This window comes from Abramis brama (assembly GCF_963993115.1).
Source record: "Abramis brama genome assembly, chromosome: 17".
In the NCBI taxonomy this organism is placed as follows: domain Eukaryota; kingdom Metazoa; phylum Chordata; class Actinopteri; order Cypriniformes; family Leuciscidae; genus Abramis; species Abramis brama.
Window position 1 is genome coordinate 5383257 of NC_139979.1, and position 12884 is coordinate 5396140.

Sequence of the window (12884 nt, forward strand, 5' to 3'; positions counted from 1 at the left end):
CAACTCAAAAATAGCCCTACATGAAAATAGCTTCTTAACATGTCCATAGATCATTTGCAAAGTTGTGCTAATTAAATTTAAGTGTGTTGTGAACCCCCAGTCTCGCTCTACTACCGTAATAGCAACAAACAGCAGATAGATGGCGCTGTTTGAATGTATACAATAATCAATTATTTACAGTGCATTTCAAATTAAAAAAAAAAAAAAAAAAAACCAGCAGAGTCATGTCATGGCATTTTTATTATGGACACAGGTAATCACAGGTAATTACTACTATAGAACATTAATTTGTAAAATACATTTGATTTAAAAAAAAATAATAATAATTATGGAAAATTAACGATCACTGATACAATTTACAATAGTCAAGTCACCTTTTTACAATACGGATTGGATCAAAGCAGATTCACAGTGGTAGCATGAAAATAACACAACAAAGTTTGTTTCTAGAAGAAAATTGCGTCATCTTCCACCTTAAGTAAGGCAGATCAATAATATTGTTGAATATTAAATGTCCCCAACTAAGCAAGCCAAAAGCCAAGGCAACAGTGGCAAGGAACCAAAACTCCATCAGGTGACAGAATGGAGAAAAAAACCTTGGGAGAACCCAGACTCAGTCGCTCAGTTCTCCTCTGGCCAATGAACGAACAGTGTATGATTATGACTCAGGCAGCATTACAGATCAGAAGTCAGATTGGATCAGAACATTCAGAATATTTATCTAGTTCCATCTGATTGGAAGTCGGAGTCACGCTGGTATGTAGATGAGTTTGTTGAGGATCAGTGCTGATGGCTGTCGTGTCGATGAGGCCTTCACAGGGCTGATGAGGCTGGCACTTCAGGGATGCATTGTGGATGGGTCCAGGCACAGGTCCACCACCTGATCTGGATACGGCCCGGATCCGGCTGACTTCAGTAAACCTTGGAATAAACAGAAAGACTAACATTAGCGCAGATGCCATTTTTCTTATGATGTAACGAGTACATCAGGTGTTATATACACAATACTAATTTTTTTGCAATGAACTGCAATGAAATTGCAGAAAACAACCTCATGGAAAGGTGTTTTACACCTGTCTCAATGCATGCAGGGAACTACACTGCGACCAAAAAATGGTCGCATATGCGACCTTTTGAAATGCCATTGAGACCCTAATTTTTAATGGGTCGCAAATGTATCACTGATTATTTTTGTACCTACCTTATGTTTTAGGCAATATGCTATGATTTACTATGAGAATTTATTTAAACAGAAATGTGTATTTTAAGAATACGTTTTAGAACGTGCTCTGAGCATTCAACACATCAAGTTGGGTTCGGTTTTCGGTACGCATTTTCAAACCGAACGGTTCGTTGGACCATTTTTCCTGCTGACCAAAATTTCGTTATTTCAAATGTAAGCGCGCTCATAATGTAAGAGACGCCGGCGCGACCACAACATTGCCCAACATCAAATGGCAAACGCAATGCAAGCGGAACGAAACTGCTCGTTATAGTGTGGTTGAAGGACCGTTTATCAGTTTGGACCAGTGCAGCGCGAGCCGATCGTGATCATGCGACACTTTTACTACACAGCGCTAATCCAGATCCAGTAAAGAGATCATTTGAATTCGCCACAGAAGTAATAACATCGCTGTGAGATCTAGTGAGAAACATTCACATTTCTCCGTTATTAACGGATCAAACAGCGCTGACGTGGAAACCAGGAAGAAACATTGTGCCATGAATGAACTATCCCGTGTCCACAGATCAGCAACATTCACCATGGATTTACTGTAGTAACACTAACTGCAACCATGGAAGTTTAGGAGGAATAGTAGGCTATAATGCCTTCAAGTAACATTACGTCGGTTTTATTTTGACATTATGAATACAATTCAATTTCTCTGGCATTTCTTTCTTTTTGCTGTATCGAAAACGTACCGAACCATGACACAAGTGTATCGTATCGAAACGAACCATGAATTTTGTGAACCGTTACACCCCTATACGGACCCGAATTTCGACACCAATGGCTCGAAGAATACCAGTAGTTAAGGAACCAAGATGGAGCAATGGACTGTGTGTACTGTAAATTCTGTGGGCCTTCAATTGCAGGACTGTCCAAATTTGTAACTGCGTCAAAACAATTCAAACACGAATCATTGAAGCTTCACAATGACAGTATGAAGTAGAGGGCTGCATTGGGATTGAGTCCCGCCGGGTCCTGCGGGACCCAACGCAAATCTCGCGGGAGCGGGCGGTTTGAACTTTGCTGCGGGCGGGAATGGGCGGCTAAAAAAAAACACTGCGGGATCGGGGGGTAGCCTAGCGACATGATGGAGATGTCAATAATGGCACTTTTCCACTACACAGTACCAGCTCGGCTCGGATCGACTCGCCCCGCCTTTGTTTGGTTTTCCACTGTGTAAAAGTTGTAACTGTATCTGCTTCCAGGTACTTTTTTTTCGTACCACCTCCGGCGAGGTTCTAAACGAGCTGAGGCGATACTAAAATGTGACGTGAAAACATGGCAGACTGCTGATCAGAGAGAATCATCACTATTCACTGCGTCATCATTGCACGCGCCAGACGGAGTATCCTGAATAAAAACAGCAAAAACAAAAACAAAACCATCCAAAAACAGCATACACTCGATTTCTTCCATTGTCCTGTGTGTATGTGTCCAGAATACATGCCGGCCAGGGAAACGAAACAAACAACCCCATGAATCTATTCAATAATAGCAATACAAATACATGTTTTTTCCTGCGGGACGGGAGAAGACACAAAATCAATGCATCTCTATTATTGTGCGGGAATAAATTCTCAGAGTTTTGCGGGTGCGGGAGGGAGTGGACATACATATTGCGGGAGCGGGCGGGAGTGTAACACATAGGCCTACGTCATGTGCAGTCATGCAGGGCTCTAGTATGAAGCACGCGAAGTGTAGAGACAGTTGTGTACTGTATTTTCTATCTATCCCAACCAATGTTAAAGAAAACAAGAAGGCATGTGGTTTAAAAGATGGCAAGTAAAATAAAAAGCACATCTGTATGCAATACAGTTTAATTATTGTTCATTATTATCCTTACTATAAATAATTTGTGCGACCAAATCATGTTTTGCGCCAGTAACTGAAAAAGTTAGTAGCGCAAGTGCCACCAGTGGAAAAGGTTAGTGTAGTTCCCTGGCATGTCTTGTGGGTTAATCTGTTACATAACATTAAACAAGATCAACCCACAGCATTCAATATAGAAACATCCTTTGTTCCAAAATAAACCGTTAAAAAATTGTTAAACACGAATTGGCTTAAATGCCATTTTAATATCAACTAAGTTACCAATTATTTATGCTCTCAAGCTTCAACAAATTCATCAATTAAACTAAACACTCTAAAATGCCACTCCCACAACATACCAACAAATGAAACATCCTGTTCACAACATTCCTTTCAAAAAGAAACTCTAAAAAGCATTAAAGGTGTTGTTCCAACCCCGTAAGACTTTCGTTCATCTTCGGAACACAAATTAAGATATTTTTGATGAAATCTGAGAGCTGGCTCACTTCTTCATAGGCTGCTAAGTAATCGATATCTGCCAGCCCATAAAAGTTAGTAAAAACATCGTTACAATAGTCCAAGGGACTACAGTGGGTCAACCTGAAGTTTATCAAGCGACGAGAATACTTTTTGTGCAAAAAAACCCAGACTTTTTTCAACTATTCATTTTCTGCTGTGTGGGCCTCTGAATGAGTTCATGAGAGCGCCACGACGCATGTGCGAGAACTGAGAAGATGATGCTCGCGTTCATTTGATGGGAAAGTGTTAAAGGTAAGCCATTCATTTTGCGGCACTGGTAAGGCACTTTTACGTTTTCTCGTTGGTTTCTCACGATTCAGACATCCAGGAAATGCACACTTTAGAACCATTTTAAACACTACATTGAGACCCATCTGCGTCATCTTCTCAGTTCTCGTGCATGCGTCGTTGCGCTCTCGTGAACTCGCATCAGAGGCCCACACGGAAGAAAATGAATAGTTGAATAAAGTCGTTATTTTTGTTTGTATTTTGCGCACAAAAAGTATTCTCGTCGCTTGATAAACTTAAGGTTGAGCCACTGTAGTCACTTGGACTATTTTAACAATGTTTGTACTAACTTTTCTGGACCGGCAGAATGAAATTGCCTAGAAGCCTATGGAGGAGTGAGACAGCTCTCAGATTTAATCAAAAATATCTTAATTTGTGTTCCGAAGATGAACGAAAGTCTTACAGGGTTGGAACCACATGAGGGTGAATACAGAATTATTTTACAAGAAATGATTAATGCATTACAGAATTTAAATTTTTGGGTGAACTAACCCTTCAATATTTTTGCTTTCAAATGCCTAAAACTTCAGACAACAGGTTTATAAACGATTCACATGATGAATTTAGGAAGATCACCGTTGAGTTGGTGGCTGTTTGGTTGGCATTGCAGTGGATAGAAGAAGTTAAACCAGCAAAAGTTGTCATATGCTCAGACTCTAGTGCAGTTCTGAAGAGTTTGCAGTCATTTAAGCCACAAGCAAGACAGGACATAAAATATGAAATACTAGAACTTCATTCACGGATTTGTCAGATGGGGGTAAGGGTAAAATGTACATGGGTTCCAGCACATGTGGGGGTGAAGGGAAATGAAACAGTAGATAGGTTGGCAAAACAAGCCAGTAGACGGTAAGCTGTGGATATAGCAATTACAATAAGTAAAGCAGAAGCCAAAGAACAAATCTGGTCAGAAATTAATAAAAAATGGCAGGTATATTGGGATGGAGAGGAGAAAGGGAGACATTTATATAACATTCAACAAAAGGTTGGGACAGAGAGGGTCACAGGAAGGAATTGAATGGAAGAAATTATCTTCACTAGATTAAGAATAGGACACTGTGGGTTAAATAAGTATTTACATATTATGGGTAAGCTCATACCAGGTAGGTGTGAATTTTGTGATAATATTGAATCTGTGGAACATGTGATTTTTGAGTGTCAGAAATATGAGAAGGAAAGAACAAAGATGAGAGAGGGCATAAGAAGGTTAGGGGGACAAGAAAGGTAGGGACACTTAAAGAATTGCTGGGGAAACCATTAAATTATATGGGTACACTGTTATTTCGATTTTTAAAGGAAACAAGATTGGCAGAAAGGATATAATTATTATTATTATTATTAATTTTATTTTATTTTTTTGATGGTTTAGTTTAGTGGTTCTCAACGGGGGCGGTACCGCCCCCCAGGGGGCGTTCAGAGAACAACAGGGGCGTTGGAAGCAACATTTTTGAAAGGGGGGCGTTCAGGTGTTAATGGGGGGCGTTCACAAGTTTAAATATATAACGCAAATTTTTGTTCATTTACTTTTATTCATTTAAAGCATTTAGTAATTTAGTTGTAATAAACACTTTAAGTGGGCTATTTAAAAAGTGTTAGGACTATGTTTTTGTTAAATTATGTTGTAAAACATATGCGCAGAGTATGATATCATATTGTGGGTGCGCGTGAAACAGCAGTGCTCAAAAAACAAACAAACATTCGTCCGCACCCGCTCTACTCCTGACCGCAAGTCCACCGTCAGTGTTGTAGGTAGGCACTACGCAGGTTTTTTTTTTTTTTTGTGTTCATTTCTATTGCATTATGATATTGAAAGCAGTATCAATAATGTCAAAAATATGATGTGTAGTCAAGTTCGGATGTGTGTCTATGCTGTGAGTGTTCTCACCGATACGCTTGTTGTGATTCGCGGAGTTTTGACGACTTGATATTATTTCTTATTCAAAAGTTTAGAATGCCTAACATTCTAAAATCTTCCAGTTTAATGCGACATGTAGCCTATCGTTACTTTTGCAACGACTCTATTATTTTTCCAGTCATAGACCAGCGCTCAAGCACTGACTACAATCCAGTGCTGAGAAGAATCAGCATTCACACGCTCAGAAATGTGTTTTGCGCTGACAACAATCCGGTGGTGCCTACCCAGCTAGCAAAAAGTCGTCTATTAGACGTTGAATAGACGTAAATCTTCAACGTCTAATTACGACTTTTCAACGTTGAAAACGGGTCGATCTTCAACGTCTTGATGGAATATGTTAAACTCTTTAAATTTATTTGAGATAATAATGAACATGGTTTGGTAGTTTGTTTTTTTCCGTTATTTTAGCATGTATAACTGACTTATCCTGTCTTAGATGACCAGTTGAAAACACGTAGTCAAACAGTCCGGCCGAAACTACTTAGTTGAAATCACGTCATAAACCAGTCCAAGGCGGACCGACTTATTTTCAACCATATTTCAACGTTGAAAGACGGTAATTTTTTACTGGGTAGAATCATGCAGCGGAGGAATGGAAAGTTGACAAGCCATTAAAAAGTATTGACTTAAGAAACACTTAATTTTTTTCAAATATTTTCAATAAATCAGGTTCCCATTCACTCTGGTGACGAATTTTAAAATGAATTAAACTAAATTCTATTCATAAGGTAGGCCTAAAACTTTTACATTTTTAGGCATTAACTAATTCCAATCCCTAATACCAAAATGTTTTCTTTGTTCACCAAGTAATTTACTGGTCAGGCATTATTGTTAACTCGCAAGTAAGGAGAAAATGACAATTTGATGGATAATTTAAATATATTCTGCAATCACATTTTGGTAATGTATTCATTCCGCCATAACATCTGAGCGCGAAACGCTGCTTGGGTAGTTTCAAGATATAAAAATAATTAATAATACAATAATAATTTAATTGTTCATATGCGTTTAATCTTGTTTGAAGATTTTTTTTTTTTTTACTGATTATGAACATGACTCAAACCAAATTAATTGTAATTGTATTAATTATACCATTGATGAAAACAAGCTGATACCAAGGTATTTTAGGCCTACAATTCTAACATAATTTTTAATGAAAAATCATGATTGTATTTATTTATTTTTCGAAAGTAAGGTTAATGTAAGCAGCTTCTTGCAATACTCTCCTAAATGCGTAATAAAACCTAAGTGCAAACATTACCGCTTTAATGACCGTCCTTTATTTTTCAGTGCATTTGTTTTACAATATATGGCTATTACTGTCATGCAATTAATATTATAACTATTATTATGTAGTAGTGTAATGTAGACAGACACAACTAAAAGAGGTTTGAATTTTTTCTTTGTTTAATTTGCACACTGAATATGGGTTGGCGCTTTTAATTTTGAACTCTCAAAGTGCACCAGATTGATGAATTTAACATTAAAATGCACAAAATTTTCTTAGGCCACCCACCACAGATTTACCAAAAATCATGTGAGAAAAACTGGTATTGTTATGCCAATGCAGTTTATAGCTTTTTTTTGGACGAATCACTGTGGAGTATAGTTCAATTGTATTAATAAAAGTCAATTTTGCACTTATTTCATCTGTTACCTCTTATTGGTCGCTCATTAGTTTGGTGGTGGGGGGCGTTCAGGGACCTGGATATTGGATAGGGGGCGCTGGCCCATAAAAAGGTTGAGAACCACTGGTTTAGTTATTTATCTCCGGCCCACACTCCAGTACAGTAGGTGGCGGAAATGCACCATTAATGTTGGATGCCAACCGCCGTTAAACAACAACGAAGAAGAAAAAGAATTTCGGAAGATGGTTGAACTGTGTTCTCTGTTACAAGTGACTCAAACACGTCACTGAAACATGCAGCGTGTCAATCACAACCATTTCCAATATTAATAAAAACAGTCACATTTAAAAGTACAGATATAATAAGTTACTTATTTTACCCACATCAATTCAAATTGATAGTTAATTTTAAGAATTCCCAAAGATTGCAGCGAAAACTCACCTGTATCTGACCTCTGCAACAACTGAGATGTAGTGAATGAGGTAAAAAAAATCCGGTTGGTGAACAAGCTTTTAGTCAACTTGACGGAACCTGTGAGTCAACACGAGGAAATACAATGAGCGAATCTTCTATGTGCAAAACACTCTGATTCGAAATACACTCAATAATCTTAAATTCGTGACAACATCGTGAGTAATTCACCCTATTATCAAGATTTCTTAAAACATGAACATAAGCGCGACGACATGGCGCAAGATCCAAACCACAGACGTATTAATTGTAACGTTATATCACCCAAATCGATTCAATTTGACATTTAATTTATTGATTCAAAGATTGTGGTCAAAACGTACCTATATCTGGCGCTCTGCAACCGAGTTGAATTTAAGTGACTGAGGTAAAAACAGGAAGTAGCCTACAATGAGCGAATCTTCTATGTGCAGAAATAAACTCAATAATCTTAAATTCGTGACAGCATCGTGAGTAATTCAGCCTATTATCAAGATTTCTTAAAACATAAACAAAAGCGCAACGAAATGGCGCGAGGCCGGCAAAATCCAAACACTGAATAATAATAATGAAAACGGTGACATTTAAATCACATACGTATTACTTGCTATTTATATCACCCATATCAATTCAATTTGACAGTTACTTTTTTTAATTCAAAGATTGTGGTGAAAACTTACCTATATCTGGCGCTCTGCAACTGAGATGAAACTGAGGTTAAAAAAAAAAAAAATCTGCTTTGGTCCGGTTGGTGAACGAGCCCAAGAAGTTTTTTTTATTATTATTTTTATTATTAAGAGAACAAGAAAATTTAATTTACAGCATGCTGAAATCATATTTAGGAAACCATGAAGTACATTAAACCAGAGATCAACATTAATTGAGGCACACGTGTTTCACAGATATTCAGAGTGGCTATATATAGCTTTTTATTAAAGCTACTCAACAGTTTCTTTAAATGTGTGATTTTTAAAAATTGTCTGATGCTATTAAAAAATGTAATGGGATAGTTTGGTTCCAGACTAAAGCTAATTTTAGACTGAGAAGTTTTATTTTAAAGAAGTCTCATTTTAAACTACGTTTTAGTCCAGAGCTGCGTTTCTCAAGCGCATCGTGAGCTGAGTTGATCATGAGACCATTGGTGGCAATGCTTTTTGGAAACAGTCCAGGACTCTTCTGGGTCCGACAAAGGAGAAAGCATGAAGTGTGAAGGCAAAAAAAAAGAAAAAGAAAAAAAGAAAGAGCATAAGGACATTAGGATAACTGGTGATGCAAGATGTCATCCACTGTTTTTAATACTTCTTCCACTCTACATCCTCAGGTGGGTTCATCTCTACTTTCTTTTTACCAACATCCATCCAATTGGTGCTGAGGACTGTGCCTCCTGATTCCATGAAGGACTTGTTCATTGCCCGCTTGACCTCATCCGAGCCGTCTGAGTAGATCTGCTGGAACAGCTTGTTGAGAGCAGCATCCCCCTCCACCTTCTCGCTCTTTTCCTCCTCTTTTATTTCACCTACCAACTTGTCCCAGTTGCGTGTGTAGTGGGAGGATGATGGGTACTGGTTGGGAGTAAAGTGCTTCACGTTAGAAACTGTGCCTTCTCCTTGCAGTTTCTCCCACCGTGTGGCTGCAGTCTTCTTCATCTTAATCTCTATCTTGGTTGAAAGGATCCTGTATGTGCTCTGTTGTGTGACAATCGGATGCAGAAGATAGACATTTAGGCAGTAATCGTCTCCTGATGGAAGCTTTACCACAGCTGTCAGCTCTCTCTCACCAAAGCTGACAGTTACATCCTCCTTCTTGGCGTCTTTTACCATGATGGTAACGGCAACATGAGACTCTGTCTGGTACCAGTCATATTTGACAGAAAGGGTTGAAGATTGCTGCAAATCTGAAGTTTTGTTTGGAACGTGTGTCGCCATTTTGTTCTCACAGTGCTGAATCCATGTTTGAAATCCTTCAATAGAGCAATCAAACTCTTTTCCAGCTGTGAGGGCCTGAAGAGCAGTAATGAAGTTATGTAACGTTAGATGATACTCAATTCCTGTTCTTAAGAAGGCAAGTGCAAGACCTGGCTGCAGCTGCTGGGCTTTCTTGGCATCATCAATTGCTTCTCAAGCGCTCTCTCTGGATCCTCATCTACGAAATTGTCAAAGAAACGTCCGCTCTCAGTACTTTCCTTCAGAAGCCGTAGAAAGTTCTGGAGGAAACGGAAACGCTAAAGGAAGTCACGTGTCTCTTCTTCTTCTTCTTCTTTGTGCTTATTTGGCGGTTCGCATTCTTAAAAAGAGCATTACCGCCATCTACTGTGGGTAATAGATCAGAGACAAGATACACTACGTCACGTGTCTCGCTGCAGCCTGTAGCACCATAGACATCGGCTGCGTCCGAAACCGCATACTTCCCTACTATTTAGTATGGGAAAAATAGTAGGCGAGCGAAAAAGTATGTACGAATCCAAAAGAGTAGGCGAGAATTACCTGGGTGACGTACTAATTATCGCGAGATTCGGACTTAAGTGCGTCCGAATATGCCTACTTTCCTACTATATAGTAGGCGAAAACAGTACGTGAAGGAAGCAGTACGTTCGAAACATCAGTATTCATAAAAGAGTAGGCGAGAAGTTCCCGGATGGTTTACTGCTTCCGGCCAGATTTTCGAGTGCTCGACCGATGCAGAGCCCGTCTACGGAGAGCCTGCCCACTCCCTATTAAGCCCTATTGTACCGAATTTTGGTTGTAGTACCACCAGAGATCCACTGGGGGCGCTCGCCATGAGTGCAAAATGAATGGGAGTCAATGGGGCTAGACGGCTAAATTTGTCTCTTTCACCCGATTGCCGTTGAGAAATCTCAGATCTGATTGTAGATTTTGCAAGTTCAACATGGGTTTTAGGTCGAAAGTTGAATGAACGAGTACTTATGTCGTTTTGATTTCTTACAGGTTGAGTTGTTGTTGCCCATAACACGCTAGCATTCTGCTAATGACGTCAGCATTCTGACGTCATTGACATTTTGAAAGACTTTTTAAAGCAAATAAGTGACTCTAAAAAATCTAACACCCAGCAATGTGTAATTTCTTTGCATCTCCTTTCGAATACAACATTCAAATTACTAAACAAAAAATTATATCCTGAGAAAAGTGGATTTTTATTGGTATAGCTCCATTGACCTCCATTCATTCTGCACTCGTCCTGTGAGCGCCCTCATATGGAATCAGAGTGGAACTGCAACCAGTTCAGAAGCCGGAAGTGTAGTGAGAGTGAAACTTCTCGCCATATTAGACATTCTCTGACCGATGGATACTCTTCTATCCCAGGAGGCCACGCGAGAGGATACGTCATTATCAAACATCGCAGAGATCGGCGACGCGGGTGCTTTCAAATGTGAGTAAACACGGGTCCTTGTGTTAAAATTGCATGTGTTGAACTACTGTAGAGTAAACTGTTGAATTGTTGAAGGTGTAAAGACGTTACACAGTATAGTATAGTTGTGATTTTGCTGTAAAAACACGTTTTATTATGCCGTGTCCTTACTGGAGCTCCCCTGTTAGCTAACGTTATAACGTTAGCTAACAGGGGAGCTCCAGTAAGGACACGTAAGTTACGTCTCTAAAGTGGATTTACATAAACCATATACATCCTAAAGACGCTTATTTTAAATGTACATTTACATCTGACAGGAAAATCTTCAGTAAGTATTGCAGAAGAGCACATCACAACACGAAATATCTGAGTGATGAATGTGTGCTATTATGTAGAACAAATCTATAAAGTAACTAAACATAAGTTATCTATTTTATTTGTCCATTAGTACTGTTGATAAATTGAGGAACATTAATGTTGGATAAAAAGTTAAAACAAGCTCATAAATCAGAGGTAATGTGAATCTTGTCTGGATGTTACAGGGACAGATGAACAGATGTGTGTTTATCCAGTGGAGAGTGGCTCATGAAGCTGAATGCTGCCATCAAAGGCTTTGAGTGAGTATATTACAGAAATGAATAACTACAACTATTTAAATCTTAAGTTGTAGTTATTTTAATTATTGTAATTTCAAACAGAGCTATTACAGCACTTTTCTGATTCTTGATTTCTGTGCATTTGCTGCACAGCTTTTGTGGTGGAGCAGGACCTGCAAGGGAAGATGATGGCGGCGTTTGTGGAAAAAAAAGCGGTTTTGTCTTCTAAATAATACTGAAATCAAATGACATTGTGCGGTTAAAATGACTGCTTTTGTGTTATGTTTGTGCATTTTGTAGGATCTGAAATGTCAGCAGGCTGGTGTGAGCGCTGAGGACAAAGAGCCCAGAGATGAATCCTGGAGATGGTGCCATGGATGAGTCCCTCCATCACTCCACCTGCCCTTACGAGTCCCTCCATCACTCCACCTGCCCTTACGAGACCCTCCATCACTCCACCTGCCCTTATTGCCTCAGATTGTGAAGCACAACACATCACGCAACAACCTCAGCGCCTTCAGCCTACATACATGATTGTAGTTTGAATAAAGCTTTGTTTCATGTGTTGACTTGTATATGCATTTGTTTATTGTGTGATGGTGACTTTAATTCATTCTTTTACTAATTTATTAATATTTCTCGTTGTCAGTAAATACAATATAATTTAATTAATGCTTTAATTGTTTGAATGCAAATGTAGATATGTTCACTATATACACATGTAGAGTGTATTCAATCCTGCATAGCTATGTCATATGACATACATCACATTTTGTTTGTTTTATTGAATTGAATATTTTCAGTAAAAAGTAATATAATTAAGTATTGGTCAGCATTTATCGTTGTTGTTATTATTTTATGTTTTGGGGTGGGATAGCAATGCAATTCATTCTGGGGTAATATTAATTTTAAATATTAATGATACTTACATTTTTTTAGTATAAAATCAACAGTTTTCTCCAAAGGCAAATCTTCGCACAGCTGCCCTTTGTGCAGACATGACAAACGCTGAGGAAAACCGTTCTAGGTAGGGCTGTTGAGTTACTGATGTTATGAGGTATATATATATATATATATATATATAT

The 12884-nt window shown here is 38.6% G+C and overlaps 1 protein-coding gene and 1 long non-coding RNA gene across 3 annotated transcripts; one reads left to right on the forward strand and one right to left on the reverse strand.

Annotated features, from left to right (window-relative positions):
- Positions 1 to 222: 222 nt before the first annotated feature.
- sugt1 (SGT1 homolog, MIS12 kinetochore complex assembly cochaperone) lies at positions 223 to 10036 on the reverse strand. 2 transcript variants are annotated; one of them, XM_084089848.1, is made up of 4 exons: positions 9912 to 10036; positions 8518 to 9837; positions 7829 to 7918; positions 223 to 921 (listed from the first exon to the last, which is right to left on the reverse strand). In XM_084089848.1, exons 1-2 carry the CDS (start codon positions 9942 to 9944, stop codon positions 9130 to 9132), a joined length of 741 nt encoding a protein of 246 aa, XP_083945974.1. In that variant the 5' UTR covers positions 9945 to 10036; the 3' UTR covers positions 223 to 921; positions 7829 to 7918; positions 8518 to 9129. The 2 variants fall into 2 exon arrangements, with proteins under 2 accessions (XP_083945974.1, XP_083945973.1); XM_084089847.1 differs by lacking the exon at positions 7829 to 7918.
- LOC311067775 lies at positions 9373 to 12366 on the forward strand. The gene is made up of 4 exons (XR_014603286.1): positions 9373 to 10501; positions 11123 to 11224; positions 11746 to 11820; positions 12100 to 12366. It is a non-coding gene; the product is annotated as an uncharacterized lncRNA (long non-coding RNA).
- The last annotated feature ends 518 nt before the right edge of the window (positions 12367 to 12884 follow it).